At 40.1% G+C, this 17,300-nt stretch overlaps 2 protein-coding genes across 2 annotated transcripts; both read left to right on the top strand.

The window, feature by feature from the left end:
* Positions 1–6,421: 6,421 nt before the first annotated feature.
* On the top strand, positions 6,422–8,642 carry LOC141626691 (uncharacterized). Its single transcript, XM_074440376.1, has 11 exons — positions 6,422–6,513; positions 6,595–6,694; positions 6,778–6,847; positions 6,938–7,068; positions 7,141–7,228; positions 7,343–7,442; positions 7,520–7,677; positions 7,760–7,883; positions 7,974–8,135; positions 8,217–8,347; positions 8,439–8,642. Exons 5-10 carry the CDS (start codon positions 7,215–7,217, stop codon positions 8,331–8,333), a joined length of 675 nt encoding a protein of 224 aa, XP_074296477.1. The 5' UTR covers positions 6,422–6,513; positions 6,595–6,694; positions 6,778–6,847; positions 6,938–7,068; positions 7,141–7,214; the 3' UTR covers positions 8,334–8,347; positions 8,439–8,642.
* A 1,867-nt stretch (positions 8,643–10,509) lies between these two features.
* LOC141629539 (uncharacterized) lies at positions 10,510–12,861 on the top strand. The gene is made up of 4 exons (XM_074442521.1): positions 10,510–11,324; positions 11,417–11,625; positions 11,707–12,025; positions 12,198–12,861. Exons 1-4 carry the CDS (start codon positions 10,510–10,512, stop codon positions 12,859–12,861), a joined length of 2,007 nt encoding a protein of 668 aa, XP_074298622.1.
* The last annotated feature ends 4,439 nt before the right edge of the window (positions 12,862–17,300 follow it).

Genomic DNA, 17,300 nt, shown 5'->3' with positions numbered 1-17,300 from the left:
TTGGGGTGACTGCGACGGCGCCTGCTTCTTGATGATGACTGCCGTGGCGTCTACCACTTGGAGTGACTGCTACGGTGTCTACCTCTTGGGGTGACTGCCGTAGCGTCTACTACTTGGGGTGACTGCGACGGCGCCTGCTTCTCGATGATGACTACCGCTCTTGTCGGTATGACAGTGTGAGCCGGTACCTGTTTCTGATAGTGACTATTTGGGAAATGAACACTTTGATGGAGAACTTGGACGATTCCTCATTAGATATAAACATGTGTCGGGGTACCTACAGTTGTCTTGGGCACCTCCGGCATTTTACAAGGCACTCTCTGAGATCGTCAGTGTTCTAACGGCTTATTAAAGGCACCCCTTCCTAGTTAGCCGTCAGTTGCATCCATGAGGTCGCCCTCCTGTTGTAAGGATGGGCTTTTCCCCTTCTCTGACTTCTTTGCCGCTTTGAGGGATTGCATGTTGCATCCTCTGGCAGATATCTGGACGTTGACCACCTCGTCCTTCTCGTCCTTGGAGACGAGCTTATGCGCTTCCCCCGGTCGAGACATACATCGGTGTCGGGCCCGTATGGACATCACTTTGCGTCGGCCTCGCTCGAGTGACTCGGCCGATAAGAACGTTGTAGGCGGACGAGTCGTCAATGACCACGAACTCCGCTAGGACATTCTTAGCCGCACTCCCTTCGCCGAACATCACCGGTCGATTGACCCTGGGGTACTAGGCGGCCCCGGAGAAGCGTACGGTGGTGGGTGGTGCAAGGGCTTAGGTCCTTGACTTTCGGACCGAGGTGGAGGAAGCACTCCCGAACATGATGTTCGTGTAGGCGCTGTGTCAATCGGGCACCTCTTGACCGGTGGTTGGATATGTCCAAGTGGACTATGAGTGGGTCATTTGTGAGGGGCGATGACCCCCTCGTAGTCCTTCTTTCCGATAGTTATATCGGGGATGTTGGAAGCGGGGACCGCTGTTTTGGGCACAAAGTTGATGGCCTGATACGGCTCGTTCAGTGCCGTTTGTGCCCATGAGCGGACCCACCATTCTCGTTGCCCCGATGACAACATGGATCACTCCTATCCGTTCAAAGACGGATTTCTTATTTGATCCGCCGGCCTCAGTCTTTTGGCCTTTGGCAACATACTTGTCGAGGCTCCCCTTCCGGATTAGCTCTTCAATGGCATTCTTCGGATGCGGCGAGTTGTCGTGAGGTGACCGGTGTGGCGTGGTACTCACGATCGGCTCGTGTCACCGTCTCCCTTCGGCTTGGGGGCCTTTCCCATTTTCGGCCCTCGCCCTTGCTCGGGCGAAGACCTCGCGCGAGATACAACCGGGGGTGTGATCACCGTGCCGCCTTTGGTGGTACGTTCCCGAACTCCCCGCGCCCGCCGAGCTCGTCTCGGCAGATCTATCGGCCGTGACCTATTATTGTCACGGCGTCTTTCATCCGGGTTGTCCTCCCGGTGGCTCTTCTTCTCTCGAGTGCCCGGCCTCGCCGTGGCCGACCAGTCTTGTGATAGTCCTCTACCTTGATGGCTTGGTCGGCCATCTTCCGGGCGGCGTCTAAGCCTAGGCCTCCCGGACTTGATGAGCTCGTTTTTAAGTCTCCCCTTGGGAGGCCTTTCATCGCCGCGAAAGGCCGCCACTCGGGATTTATCTCTCGAATCTGCTGAACCTTGGCATCGAACCTCTTCACATAGCTTCGAAGAGACTCGCCCCCTCCCGCTGATAGTTAGGAGGTCCGATGTCTCCACGGCCCTCCTCTTATTGCAAGAGTACTGGGCTAGGAAGGCGTCCCTTAGGTCGGCGTAATAAAGATACCGAGCCGTCGGGCAGCCCTTTGTACCAACTCTGAGCCATCCCATGCAAGGTCGTTGGGAAGACTCGGCACCAGACTTCATCGGGTTGTTCCCACACCGACATGTACGACTCAAAGGCCTCGGCATGGTCGGTGGGGTCGCTATCCCCTTTGTATGTGAACGCCGGCAATTTTAATTTGGTTGGCACGGCGGTGTCAAGGACATAGGCACCGAGGGGGGGTGTCGACCACGTGTCGAATGACACGCGGCGATCGGCTCCTCGCATTCCTAGTCCGGCTCCTCTCCTCGTACCGGGTGGGGCTTCTCCTCCGACTATGGTAAGTCGGGCTTCTTCTCCGACTCTGACGAGTCGGACTCCTTTCACTTCTCGAGGCGGGCCTCGTCGGTGCGCGGGCGACGCTGTCCTCCGCGGGTGCGGGAAGGACTTAGGTCTACCATTGGCACGCTGGGCTCCTCCGGCGTCTTGACGGGGCCAACTTCTTCCAGTGCTCTATTCAAGTCTCTTGGAGTCACGTTCTGGGCCCTGGTCTCCTGGACGGGTTCCGCCGCTCTTGTCGGTGTGACAGTGTGAGCCGGCGTACTACTAATGAGGTTCAGGAGTAGCTTCAGTTTTGCTACATCAACCACATGTCCCATGATGGTGACTGGTTGGCAACGGCGTATCTGGAAGTATTGGCATCCGTACTCCGGTTGAATTACCCCGTAGGTGGAGGGTGCGCAACCCGAGTTGTGGACGGTATCATCTTGGCAGAACTCGGTTTCGTCAGTTACGAATACCTCTTGTTGTTTTGACATCTTCTTAGCTTTTTGGGTGGGTTTTTGTTTTGTTTTTTTTTTTGTTTGGGAATGAATGTGACTAGCTTCTAGTATCTTTTCCCACAGACGGCGCCAATTGTTCCGGGTGTAATTCCAGAGCAGTTATTTGTCACCACCCGTGCTTGTAGAATGACGTCTTTTGTTAACTCCTCCTTGCGGTCTCCTGAAACAATGAGCAAACTGAGGGCTCGGCTTTGGGCCGAGCGAACTCACTCCGACGCTCAAGTCAGTAAACTTAGAAAGATAAGTTGTTGTTACTTGGTGAAGTATATATTGTAGAGAGATAAGGAAGATATTACCAGATGAATAGTGATTCTTAGGTTAAATTGTGGATCCTTTACTCAATGAGAGTAGAGGAGTATTTATAGACTTTCACCTTTTGTCACGTAGTGGCCAAGTGGCCAAGTGGCTAGCAGGTGAAAAGACTGATCTACCCCTCGGCCGAGGGACCTATGACAGGCCGGCGGGCCCTGTTGACTCACCGCCGAGGGGTCTTGGAATATGAGTTCGCGGATGTGTGCCCCGGCTGGCTGGCTGCCCCGGCCGGGACCCATCTGACAGGCCGACAGGCCTCGTCGGTTAGGCTGCCTAGGCCGTTGACTTGCTGTGGATATCTTTGACCTTGCTCAATATGTTGACTGGTCAGCGGGTGCAGAATATGCCCCATCAATATATTTAGTCGATCTAAGATTAAAATAACGAATCTCACAATATAAAAACGAGATCTAAGATATATTTACAATACGAGATTTGAGTAAATAAATAACAAGATGAGATTTTAAATATGAAATCTGAAAAAAAAAATATATAACAAAACGAGATTTGAAAAAAATATAAAATAAGACGATATTTGAAATACGAAATATGAAATATATAACAAGAAGATGTTTTAAATGTATAACAAAACAATATTTAAAACAAATGAAATCTTAAAAAAAACGCGAAACCAGATCTGAAAACACACGCACTCCAACACAACCACCAGCACACCCTAAATCCAAACAAATCCTAAAAAAAAAAAAGGAGAAACAAATCCTAAATACCAACAACACCAATAACCACCACAAACGCAGTGTGAGTGAGACAATGGCGTTTTTTTCAGATCTGGATGATGGTGTTCAAGAGGCGGCGTGAGAGAGAGGAAGAAGAAGAAGAAGGTGGCAACCACCACATCTCCCACGACAGCATCAAAAACAACACCAGCAACGACAACCACGACAGAGGAGCAGAGGAGGGACAAGGGAGACAGTAGAAGGAGGAGGAAGGCGACAAAGGAGGAGGAAGGTGTGTGTGGTGTGAGTGTTGGTGTTGGTTTGGTGTTGGGGAGGGGAGGGTGGTCGTGGGGGTGGTGTTGGTGTCGGGTGGTGTTGGCGACGGTGGTGTTGGGAGGTGGTAGTGGTGATTTATTGTGGGTGATTTTATTTGGGTTATTTATTTGGCTTTTTGTGATTTATTTGGTTTTTGAAAGATGAGATAAATGAATTGGGAGAGAAGTGAGGATATAAAGATAGAGTGAGGCTGAGAAAATAAGAGAAATGGAGAGACTAATTAGGATAGGTTAGTGATTAATTAGTGTGGTATGAGAGTGTGTTAATTAGCTTATTAATCCCCTCTATTTTTGTTTGTTTCAATCTGAGCCATCCGTCTCCTTCATTTAAAGGCTCTAAAGAGGACTTATGGACTCAATGAATTAAGATGGACTCATTATATATAGGCGAGTTTTAGTAATTCTCTTACATCCATTGAGTCCATAAGTCCTTATATGGGCATTTGGGTGAAGGGGATGAAGGAATGAGATTTCATTAACGGATGGCCACAAATAAACCTCACTAATCTCCCTCCCTCCCTAATCATTCATAACCTCCTCCCCATTCTAATCTCCCTCTCCTCATCCATTCATAATCAACTCTTCATTCATTCATTCACTCCCCTCTCCTCATTCATTCTCTCCCAACAAAAAAAAAACAAAAAAATACCTCACTCACCCACCAACACCGCCGTCACCAGCCAACCACCACCCACCTCCCCACTGCCGTCGCCTCCCTTCTTCTGCCGACCACCACCTACCGCACTAACACCACCAGATCGCCCTCTTCTCGCCTCTCACCAACAACCAACCCGACACCACCTCTATTTGCCAACCACCCCAACACCACCTACATTCACTCACCACTCCGACTCACTCACCACGACTCATAACCACCATAAACCGACAACACCACACCCACAACCCACTCACCCCCGGCCCACGTCACGCGCCACCCCCACCGCCTCTTCTTCTCCCTCCTCCTCTCCTCTACCGTGGACCTCTTTGTTCTTTTTTTTTTTCCAGAATTCCAGATCTGGAATCTTTTGCTTATATTTTTTTTATATATTTTAAGATCTTGTGTGTTTGATGAATGAAAAGCAAGGAAACAAAGGCTCTCTCATATCAGATTTTCTTTGTTTTTTTATAATTTCATAAATCATCATTTTTTTCTCAGATTCATTTTTTTTATTCATTTCAGATTTCGTTTTTTTTTTCTTTTGGGACGGAAATCTAAAGTTACACTTTCAAATTCGGCTTTTTTTTTTAATTTCGTTTGTGTGGGTTGGTATGTGTGTCGGTGTTGTTTATAGCGGTTGGTGAGATTTTTTCAAAGTATTTTAGATGTTTTTTTTTTCAAAGTTTCAGATTTCTTTTTTTTTTTCAAAGTTTCAGATTTCTTTTTTTTTTTCAAAGTTTGTATTTTAGATCTCGATTTTTTCAAAGTTTCAGATTTCATTTTTTTTTCAAATTTGGTATTTTAGATCTTGTATTTTTTTTTTTTTTTTTTTTTGTCTTTCTTGGTGGTTGTTAGAGGAGGCGAGGGTAGTGGTGGTTAATTTGAAAATCAACTAATTAAATACTTCAAATATCAAAAAACAGTATTCCAACTCCACTACAAAACCGTCCTTACAACAAACCATTACCTTAAAAAAAAAAAACAAATATCAAAAACAATATCCAAGTCAACTACAAAACCAACCGTCCTTACATAGAATAGTGGTACACCTCTTACATCATTTATTTCAATATTTTATTCCGGAACTTTGCATAGTACGCTCAAAGTCCTGGTCCCGGAAATAGAAAAGGACAATCATCATGCTATTTTACTCAAACTCCAGCCACTCTCATAACGTTTGGGAAGAATACTATATCAACATAAACTCTTCTCCTATATCAATAGCAAGTCAAATTCTTCAATCCTATATCAACATAAAATCTTCTCCTATATCAATATGAAGCCAAAATCTGATGTTATAAATATAGACTTTCAACGTTTAAACAACATTCATCACATCAAAATTTGGCATCTTGAAAGTCGATAAAAGCAACCTCCAAATACACGTTGACACCCTACTCATCACCATCACCATGGCACAAAGGTAATCCTGGTGTAGCTTTCTCCTCTTTTATGTCTTTCTACCTTTCTCTAAATTATATACAAAAAATACTTATAATATCTCCTCATATGTTTTCAGGAATTACGCCCTCATCAATGAGCTTAAACTGAATACAACAGAAGTAGATTCAAACAAGGACTTAAGATTGAAAGTCCGTATATCACTATGTAAGGTACATAATCCAATTACAGATAAGAAGAAAATTGTTGCGACAGATCAGAATACAAAAGGGGACTTATTATGCGTATCAATGGTTCTTCTTGACTGAAGAGGTAAAATTTACCTCTTATCTTAGCTTTTTATTATTACATATTATAAAACTCCATCTAATACATATATTGTTTTTGATCTCGTGTAGGGGAATTATATCTACGCATTTATTCCCAGTTTCAATTGGGAACGATTCTCCGCAAAGGTTTTTGATGGGAAAATCCATTTAATCAAGAGATTTCAGGTTCTCCCAAATAAACCTGATTATCGTATCGTGGGTGACAATAAACTAATGATTAAATTCTGATACAACACATACATCAAGGTCTTCGAAGCAGATGAAGCTATAATACCAAAACATAGGTTTGATTTCCTAAAATTCCACAATATAAGTAATCGGCGAGGCAATCATTCAGTTTTAACAGGTAAGTGTATAATTTAGATATATTGATCTCATGAATTGTTATATAGATAGTATTCGTTAACCTTCTTTTTTTATTATTTGTAGATTTAATAGGTGTGGTGAAGAAAGAACATGTAAAACCTAATTATTTCGCCCTTGAAATTGAAGATGAAGGGTATACGCTACTCCTACTCTCTATTAGATTCTTATTATACCCTTTTTCTTTTTAACTCTGATAATATAATTAACTCTTAAAATTTTAAAGGGGTGAACGAGTAAGAGTTACATTATGGGATCAATGTCGTTCTGACTATCAAAAGCAAAAGGAAAAACTTACTGATGGCACCCAAACAAAAGTTGTTATTATCACGTCTCTTTTGGTGAAGGACTACAATGGTAAGTAAAACCCTGCACAATCAAATACTATAATTCAGTACTACAAGATGATTCTTATTCCCTAAATAACAGGTTATAACAGTATCTCAACATCAAATTCAAGTAGTCTGTATGTTAATCTTGATGTCCCAGAAGTGAACGCCCTTATGGAAACCTGCAGGTAAATCTTTACATATTTGAATTTCTAAAAAGTGAACAGTCTTTTATGGAAACTGCTTTTTGAGCAAGTTTTATTCATACTCCTATTATTTTATTATAATAATCCAAATTTCAGTTCAAAGAATGGAGATTCAGATATTGGATGTATTACTAATGATATTATGAAAATGGACCTCAGTAGCATCCTTATGCATTGTAGTACGGATTACAAAGAGGTATTAGCAATTAACTTTTCACCTTAGCCTACCTTTGAAATTATGTATGCCTTCTAATCATATTGCTGCGAATGTAGGATCTGGTTTGCTACTACATTGCAGAAGTGAGAGATATTATTTCCGAAAAACCTTGGCATTACCCATCATGTATTAAATGTACAACCAGGTCACAGTATAAAAATTCCAAGTTTTATTGCAACAACTGTGAAAAAATAATGGAGACTCAAACTATTAAGTATCTTCTTACCTTCAATACTTATACTTTTAGGTTACTATAATATATTTGTGTACTTCAACATTTTCCACGCTACTGTCAGATATAGAATTGAGTTACAAGTACAAGAATCAGACTCTACTGCAACTTTTGTCATATTTGACAAGGACGCCAAAAGGTTAATTGGCCAGGATGCTGCTACTCTTAGCGATGCACAACAATTAGAGGTATTAGTAATGCTCCTTCATCTATTGCTTTCAGTCCCTACTGTCCACATAGCCAAATTGTTGTCTTATAATTGTGTATCAACTTTATAGAAGGAGGATGATGAAGATTACATCCCATTGCCAACTTTGATGAAAAACACATTTATTGGAAAACAATTTCAATTCAAAATTAAAGTTGTCAAAACAAATCACGGCAATCAAGGCGACAATTGTTTCAACGTCATCAACATTTTAGATGACACCACAGTCGAGGTATTTATCACTTTTATTGATTACTGTGAGGCCTTATTTATGTTCCTACTTCGACTTATGGCATCACTAATTTGTAAACAGGTAGCAAACTTAACAGCTAAATCAACAATTTCTGGGAAACGTGCCCATTCAGTAATTGATCTTGAACAGACACACAAAAAGAGGTCAAAACCACTAAGAGACGCAACTCAGCAATGAAACAGAACAAATAGGTAAATATTCATTATTACTATACCACTATCATAATTGCTGCTCATATCCAATTATATACCTAATGATCATTGTGTTTTGCGGGTTTCACAGGTGATCTAAGGTGAATTAGGTGGCTACTGAAGGAGTAAAGATTACTTAACAATTCCGAAGGAAAGAAGAACAGCTTAGTTAATTGAATTAGATTTGTTTTACCCACTACATCATTATAGAATAGTGTAGCTTTAGCTTTAGTTTATGACAATATTTTTATTAATGTACTGATAGATTACTATGGTTTTATTTTCTATTTTTTTTTTTGGTGTTTGCATAAATAGATTACTAAGCTTATTAGTATTATTAACTTTATCATTATCATTATCATTATCATTATCATTATAATTATTTTTATTTTTATTACGATTATTTTTTTTATCATTGATATTATTTATACAACCTACTCTCATTCAATTCCCTATATTTCATGTGCTACATAATCAGTTGCACAGAATAGTCACGTATTAGGTAGACCATCAAAATTTACGATAAAATTAAAATAAAAGAGGTTATCAATGAACATACTTGTAAACAATACTCGGAATCATGGTGTGTTGTAACCCTACACAAGGAAGATAAAACCTACACAAGGACAATACAGAAAGTTAGAACATGTAGATATACCAAATGAGAAAATTAGAGCTAGAATATAATTATTAAAGATTAAATTTCTCATAATGCAGACAATCAGGGATGTTGTTGTACAGTTTGATTATATTAAAAATCAACTCCCAGTCAATATCCCTACCATGATTAGTAAATATATATAATATATAATTAAACCTAACAAACCACAGACAGCCAGCATCAATAAGAAACATAAACGGTTTCAGAAATACTACTTCTATTAGTGGTCGACCACCAAGCAAAAGCAACCAATATATACACACACAGACATAGTAATCTCCTGAATAATTACCAAAGTAACTTACACCCCATTAACACGCACTTTAAAAAAACAATGTCAACAGAAACATCAGAAGCATCCAGAGGAAAGAGAAAAATTTATGTGGAGGACAGCTCGGAAAGTACGCAACAACGTTGAACAAAAAGAGGGATGCAGCCGCAGGAATACCCCCTGGCAGCTCATAGCCAACTTCCCTGCACAGGTTCACTTCTCTTTAGTCTAAAAAATAGCACATATTCTTCATGAAAAGACAATTCTACTCCCGCTCAATATCCCTACTATGATTAGTAAAAATATAATGAAACCATTAATATATAATTAAATCTTACAAACTACGGACATCCAACATCAACAAAAAACATAAACGGTTTCAGAAATACTACTCCTTCTAGGCGTCAACTAACCAGCAAAAGCATCCAATATATATACACCCATAAACTGAACTTTTAAATAAAAATACAATGTCGACAGAAAAATCAGAAGCATCGAGAGGAAAGAGGAAAAGCGATATGGAGGACAACACGGAAAGTACGCAGCTACGTAGAACAAAAAGAAGAACGCGGCAGCAAGAAGACCCCCTGATAGCTAATAGCCGACTTCCCTGCACAGGTTCACTTCTTTCTAACTGCGAAAATAATACTCTGACTACATGACCTATAACAATATTTGTTACAGTTTTTTTCTTCTCGGAGCTTTACGCTCATAAAATAATACTAACGGTAATCTGTCTACACAACATTCAGAAGCTTCTGGAAGAAAGAGGAAAAGAGTTGTGGGGATTAGCACGACAGATCCTCAGCAACGGAGAACAAAAAAAAGAACACAGCTGGAGGATGATCCTATGCAAGTTGATAGCCAAGTTCGCTACACAGGTTTACACTATATTAACTCTCAAAAAACGCACACATTCATCATAAAAAGAAGAACTCACCTGACCAATAACTCCGTTTGTTATACAGTTTCTTTTCTCAGACATTCACACTTTTAAAATAAACTAATAATAATTTGTTTATAGACTTAGGTATCACAGGTTCAGGAAGAAAATATCTCTACCTAGGCGACCCGGAATACAAATCTCCTAAGTGTGAAGCGATTATGTGGTTTGAAGAGAGGATAAAGAAGACGAGTACCAAAAAATCAACAAAATTCAATATGTGTTGCAGGGATGGCAAAGTTCGTTTAATAAAGATGAAGCCCCCACTTGAATTCTTATATAGACTCATGACAACAAACGAATCAGAGGCCATAATGTTTAGGCAGAACATTCGACTCTACAACTCATGTTACTCCTTCACTTCTATGGGTGCAAAAATAGACAAGACTGTAAATAAGGGACCAGGACCGTATGTTTTCAGGATAAGTGGTCAAGTTCTTCACCGTATAGGGTCACTACTGCCCGTAGAAGGGGGGCCACCAGCATACTCACAACTATATGTTTACGATACAGCGAGTGAATTACTGTTGCGTGAGAGAACAGTCGGGAAGGAAGAGGGTAGCCCGAAGTTAGACCAAGGTGTAATGTTGCAGCTCAAGGACATGCTTGACGAGGTCAATCCCCTAACTCAGGTATTTAGGATGGCGCAAGACAGAATAAGGGAGGACAATGACGTTCAATTATCCATTAGATTGTTAGGTTCACGGAATAAGAAAGACAAGGTATATAACAACCCAACAGCCTCTGAGATAGCCGCACTAATAGTCAGTCCTGAAGGTAGTAGTACAAAAGGCAGGGATATAGTTATTGACCACAGATCAACTGGATTACAAACAATTAGTGAACTACACCCGTCTTACATGGCCTTACAATACCCGCTCTTATTTCCGTACGGAGAGGACAACTACCACTTAGATATACCGTATTATACTGACCAGGATAAGCCCGAGACGTCGAGAAGGAAAAATGTAACTATGCGAGAGTACTACGCCTACAGGATACAACAAAGAATCTCAGAAGGCCATATTTGGCTATGTGGTGGACGATTATTCCAACAGTTCTTGGTAGACTGTTGTTGTGCGATTGAATCGGATAGGCTATGGTATATTAAAAACAACTAAGACTTATTCAGATGTGATATACTGAATAATATATGCGATGCTGTTGAGAAAGGGGACTTAATTGGACATGCAGTCGGAAAAAGATTTTATCTGCCGCCCTGATTCACAGGAAGCCCAAGATATATGTATCAAAGCTATCAAGATGCAATGGCAATTTGGAGGTGGTATGGAAATCCTCATTTGTTTATAACTTTCACAGCAAATTCCAGGTGGCCAGAGATCGAAGCACATTCAAAACCAGAGGCCTAAAGACGGAGCGCTATTTTGGGACGACAATCGCAGGTAACTTTTTCAATGCTAAAGACCATAAATAACTTAGATTCATAATACATATATATTAATAAGAAATTAACAATTCCATAGATGTGTACACCATCGAATTTCAAAAAAGAGGGTTGCCACATGCACACATTTTATTATGGTTAAAGAAGGAAGAGGTTGATCTGTCTACTGATTATATCGATAGCATTATTCACGCGGAAATACCTGATAAGCACAGAGAACCGGCTTTATATGAGGTTGTGTCCCGTTTCATGGTACATGGCCCATGCGGCGAAGCAAATCGCAGTTTCCCTTGCATGGTGAACAACACCTGCAGTAAGAAGTACCCGAAGTCATTTAACAAAGGAACTACATTAGACCAAAATGGGTACCCTGTATACAGACGACGCGAAAACAAAAGGTACCTGAGACCCACATCTAATTATGTTACATAGTTGTTGTAGCTCAAAAAGTTAAATTACCTTGTGTTTTATAACAGAGAATACTAACAACCTCAAATTAGCAAAACACACCAATACTTATAATCCATACCAAGATTAACAGAGGTTGTTTGATATGTTTAAATTGACCAGGACAATAAAGAAGGGAGACAATTACATGGACAACCGCTCGATCGTGCCGTATAACCCCGGCTTGCTGTTGATGTTCGACGCACACATCAACGTCGAATGGTGTAATACTGCAAGAGCCGTCAAGTATTTGTTCAAGTACATCGCAAAAGGGCCGGACAAAGCTACTTTAGTCATAAAGGACGACGCAGCAGATGAGATAAAGTCTTACCTGGATTGTAGGTACCTGTCTGCATCCGAGGCAGCATGGAGAATATTTGAGTTCGACATCCAAGAAAGAAACCCGTCCGTGATGCGACTACCAGTACACCTGGAAGGGGAACAGGTTGTACTAATAAGGGATGATGACATACTTAAGGTGGTACTAGCGAGACAAAGCAACGCGGAGACAAAGCTAACAGCATGGATGAGGGTAAATGAGGAGTCTCCAGAGGCACGAGAACTTTCCTATGCGGAGTTTCCTACTAAGTATGTTTGGGATGACGGGTGGAAGAGAAGAAAGCAAGGAAGGTGCATTGGGAGAATTTCTTACGTCCATCCCACTGCCGGAGAGAGATATTATCTCCGTCTTCTTCTCAACATAGTGAAAGGTCCAAAGAGTTACGAGGAAATACGGACAGTCAATCACCGTGTGTGTCCAACATTCAAACACTACAAGAAAACCTGAAACAGGCGACCGAAATTTGGCGACTGAAAGAAGTAGTCGCCAAATTGGCGACTGATTTTCAAATTGGCGACTGAAATTAGTCGCCAATGTGGCGACTGACTTTTTCAAAAAAGGAATCAAACGTGGCGATCGAAATTTTGGATTTGGCGACTGAATTATGGGTAGTCGCCAATTTGGCGACTGAATTTCAGTCGCCAAATTGACAATCAGTCGCTAAAATTTTTAGTACAAACCAGTGTCATTTTAAAAGGGAATCTACGTGGCGATCGACTTTTTGAATTTGGCGACCTGAAATTAGGGTAGTCGCCAAATTTGGCGATCGATTTTCGATCGCCAAATTTAAAAATTCAGTCGCCAATTTTTTTATTACTTTCAGCCCCCTCTCTCCTACTTTACTCTTTGCGAAACAAAAAAAAGGGGACGAGCGAGCGATTTGGCGAACGACGACACCAACCAACAACACCACACAACCACCCTTCCACCGCCATTTCCACCGCCACATCCGCCCTCTTTAATTAGGTTAGTTGTTTTTGTTTAATTTCAGTTTATTTAGTTTAATTTGTTAGATTAATTTATAGTTAGTTTGATTAATTTGTTGTTAGTTGGTTAGATTTATTTGTAGTTAGTATGTTTGATTAATTTGTAGTTAGATTTAGTTTAATTTGTAGTTAGATTTAGTTTAATTTGTGTTTGAATTAAAAGGGAATGATTAAGGGGGTTTTTGTCTAGGTTTAGGGTTATGGGTGGTGGTGGTTCGGTGGGTGGCGGTCGGCCGTAGTGGGCGTGGTTGGGGTGGGTCGTGGGGTGGTGTTTGGTGTTGGTAGCTAAGTGAAACCGTCTCATTATCATTAGTACTAAGCTAAGTGGAACCGTCTTAATTATTATTATTATTATTACTAAGTTAAGTGAAACCGTCGTATTATTATTAATATTAAGCTAAGTGAAACCGTCTTTTGCATTAATGGAATTAGCTAAGTGGAACCGTCTTTTGGATTAAGAGAAATTAGCTATTAGCTAAGTAGAACCTTCTTTAGGACTTGATTTTGATCAATTTAGTTTGATAATTCATGTTATTGATGAATTGAGGTAGAATAACCTTGTTATTTTTGTTTTTCTTTTCTCTTTTCGGGGTTGTCACTGCTGCTGCTAGGCACCACCGCACTGTGTAGTGTTGCTTCTTGTTTTCTTTTCATTTTTGCTTTTACTTGATTAGGTAACCTCCTCTTACTAGTTACCTTTTAAATTTACTAATTTTAGTTCAAATTATGTTACGGACTTTAGGATAGAAGCCTTTATTATGTGGTTGAATTGGGCTATTGATTGACTTAATTAATTTAGTACTTGATTGTGTTGTTGTTTGATTTGATGTTGACTTAGTACCCGTTCAAGAATTACTCATTAGGAGTAATTCTTGAATAGTCCTCATTTTGGGACTGTCTTTGTACGTTTCAAGTCATTTAGGTAGTAAACACGTACTTGTGATTTATTAATGAGAAATGAGTTTGGTGGCGATCCCTTTAATGTTCTCCGAATACATGTATATGTGTATTTGGAGAATCAAGGGAATTGTCTTTGCCGAATTTTTTTCCTCATTAATAAATTACAAGTGTGTTTACTAGTGACTTGAAACGTACATTGACGGGTTTAGGTTGGAGTGATAAGGACCCCATTCGAAGATGGATTACTTATTGACAATATTTATATATTATTTTCATATGTTTATTGTATAATGTGGAGTATAATGTTTAAATTTTGTATGTAATATTATTGTTATTTTTTAAAAATGTTTAAATTACTTTGGGGTCTTCTTTAGATTAAAATGAAGAGATTGGAACGTTCATGGATGTATGAAGGAAGATTAGACCATTCCAATAAGAAAAGACGTCTTACCGCTAGATTTATAAAGGGTGTTAGCGAGTTTATTGAATTTGCTAAACAACAAGATGAATATGACTTGGTAGACAAAAAACTTAGGTGCCCTTGTGCCAAATGCAAAAACCGAAATACCACTTGACATTGTAGTAGAAGAACATCTCATTATAAACGGGTTTAAACCAAATTATTACAATTGGATTTCACATGGAGAAGCATATTCTCCAATTCATGAACAAACTCACACCCAACAAATACAAAATGATGAGAACCCATATAGAGAGATGGTTGTTGATGCTATGGATTCCACTATTTTTAATAGTGATGACCATACAACTATTTCTGAAGAACAACCGCCACACCCACAAGCAAAAGCCTTTCTTGACATGTTAAAAGCCTCAGAAAAACCCTTGTATGATGGAAGCAGAATGACATTGTTACAAGCCGCTTCTAGGCTAATTACCTTGAAATGTGAGTTCAATATGCCATTTGTTGCTGTTGATGGCATTGCCTCGTTACTTGAGGAATCTTTCCCCGATGATAATATCATGACCCGAAGTTTCTATACTACCAAAAAAGTAGTTAAAGGTCTTGATTACCGCATGAAAAGATTGATGCATGTCTGAAGGATGTATGCTATTTTGGAAAGATGATGCTTTGCTTGACAAATGTAAAGATTGTGGGGCGGATAGATATGAGACAAGTGAAGGAGATACAGTTTTGGTGTTGAAAAAAGGCAATGGTAGTAAGAGGGCTAAAAAGAGTAAGAAACCAATAGCATGTAACCAATTGTTTTACTTTCCTCTCGCACCAAGACTTCAAAGAATCTATGCCACCAAAAACATTGCCGAACAAATGAGATGGCACAAAGAAAACACACGTGCTCCGGGGAAGATGAGTCATCCTAGTGATGGGGAAGAATGGAAACGATTTGATCAGATGTATCCTGATTTTGCCAAGGAACCCCGCAATGTACGACTTGGCTTGTGTACGGATGGATTTGATCCTTTCGGTAATTTTGGGAGGAAGTATTCTTGTTGGCCCGTTATGGTCACACCATACAATTTACCACCTTGGTTATGTATGAAAAGACCATTTATCTTCTTGTCACTTATTGTTCCCGGACCAAAAAGCCCGAAACGTAATTTGGATGTTTATTTACAACCATTGGTGGAGGAGTTGAAATATTTGTGGGAAGTTGGGGTGGAAACTTATGATGTATCTAAAAAACAAAATTTTCAAATTAAAGCTAGGGTGGAAGGTTCTATATGCAATGCTTATTTAACGGAAGAGATTGCAAACTTTTGTTCTCTTTACTTTGAAAAACATATAGAAACCAAAGCAAAAAACTTGAATGTTGAGAAACCGGATGAAGTAGACGGAAGTTTACCCGAATTTTTTCAAACTCAAGATGATGAAGGGTGTTCATCAAAGGGGCAAACAAGATATTTGGATGATAAGGAGTATAATCGTGCCCACCTTTACGTGCTATCTAATTGTGACCTCTTGGAGCCATACGAAACACAGTTTGTTAATGATTTCATTCAGAGGAATCCTAATATAAGTAAGGATGATGTTTGGGACAAACATGAGGACCAATTTCCATCATGGTTTCAGAAACATGTAATTGAGTTGAATATTCAAGATGATTTGATAAGAAGTTTGGCTATTGGTCCTTCAAAAATGGTAAGAACGTGGAATCGATGCTCGGTTAATGGGTTTAATTTTCAAACATTCAACCACGGTAAAGGTAAGGCTAGGTGCAATTGGGGGGTTACTATTTCTTCTCTTTATGACAACGAATACTATGGTATAGTTGAAGATATCTTTGAAATTAGTTATAGTGGACGTGACCGAGCTTATAAAACTGTGTTATTCAAGGTTGATTTGAAGTATAATTCTGTGACTGGAATGAGAGTACATGAACAATACAAGCTTGTAGAAGTGAATCGTACTAGAACATACTCTAAGTATGATCCATTTATACTTGCACATCAGGCTCATCAAGTGTATTTTGCTACTTATCCAAGCACAACAAATGATAGAAATCAAAATGCGTGGTGTGCAATCTTTAAGACAAAGGCACGGTCACAAGTTGATACAACTTTTTTCCAAGAAGAAAACGTTTCAAATGAAACGCTTCTGTCTCCACCCGATGAAATCAACTATGAGCATGAGAATAAAGATGGTGAAGACATGGAAGAGGAAGAATATTATGATGTGGAAGAGAGACTGCCAAGGGAGGATGAAGCGGAGGAGGAGGAGGAGGAGGAGAGAAGGGAAGAAGAGGAGGAGATGAGGGGGGAAGATGAGGTGAGGAGGAGAAGGGAGGAGGAGAAAAGGAGGAAGGACGAGGGGTTTGGAGATGAAGATGATTATGATGATGATGATGACGATGATGAGGATGAGGAAGAGGATGAGGATGATGATTAAATTGGTATAATTTTGTATTCCTCAAGAGTAAATTATTAAAATTTAGAAGTCTGTATAATTTTCATTTATCATTATTTGTGTTAATTTTTATTTGTATTACTGCAGATGGCTGGAGCAGGTCGAGGTAGGAAGCG

This window comes from Silene latifolia, chromosome Y (assembly GCF_048544455.1).
Source record: "Silene latifolia isolate original U9 population chromosome Y, ASM4854445v1, whole genome shotgun sequence".
Lineage (NCBI taxonomy): Eukaryota > Viridiplantae > Streptophyta > Magnoliopsida > Caryophyllales > Caryophyllaceae > Silene > Silene latifolia.
This window is presented reverse-complemented; position numbering and strand designations above follow the sequence as displayed.

Coding starts and splice junctions, on each gene's coding strand:
- LOC141629539 (XM_074442521.1), top strand. CDS start 10,510: ATGACAACAAACGAATCAGAGGCCATAATGTTTAGGCAGAACATTCGA. Junction 11,325..11,416: donor ATTGAATCGGATAGGCTATG/GTATATTAAAAA, acceptor TTGGACATGCAG/TCGGAAAAAGATTTTATCTG. Junction 11,626..11,706: donor TTTTGGGACGACAATCGCAG/GTAACTTTTTCA, acceptor ACAATTCCATAG/ATGTGTACACCATCGAATTT.
- LOC141626691 (XM_074440376.1), top strand. Junction 7,884..7,973: donor GCGATGCACAACAATTAGAG/GTATTAGTAATG, acceptor TCAACTTTATAG/AAGGAGGATGATGAAGATTA. Junction 8,136..8,216: donor TAGATGACACCACAGTCGAG/GTATTTATCACT, acceptor ATTTGTAAACAG/GTAGCAAACTTAACAGCTAA.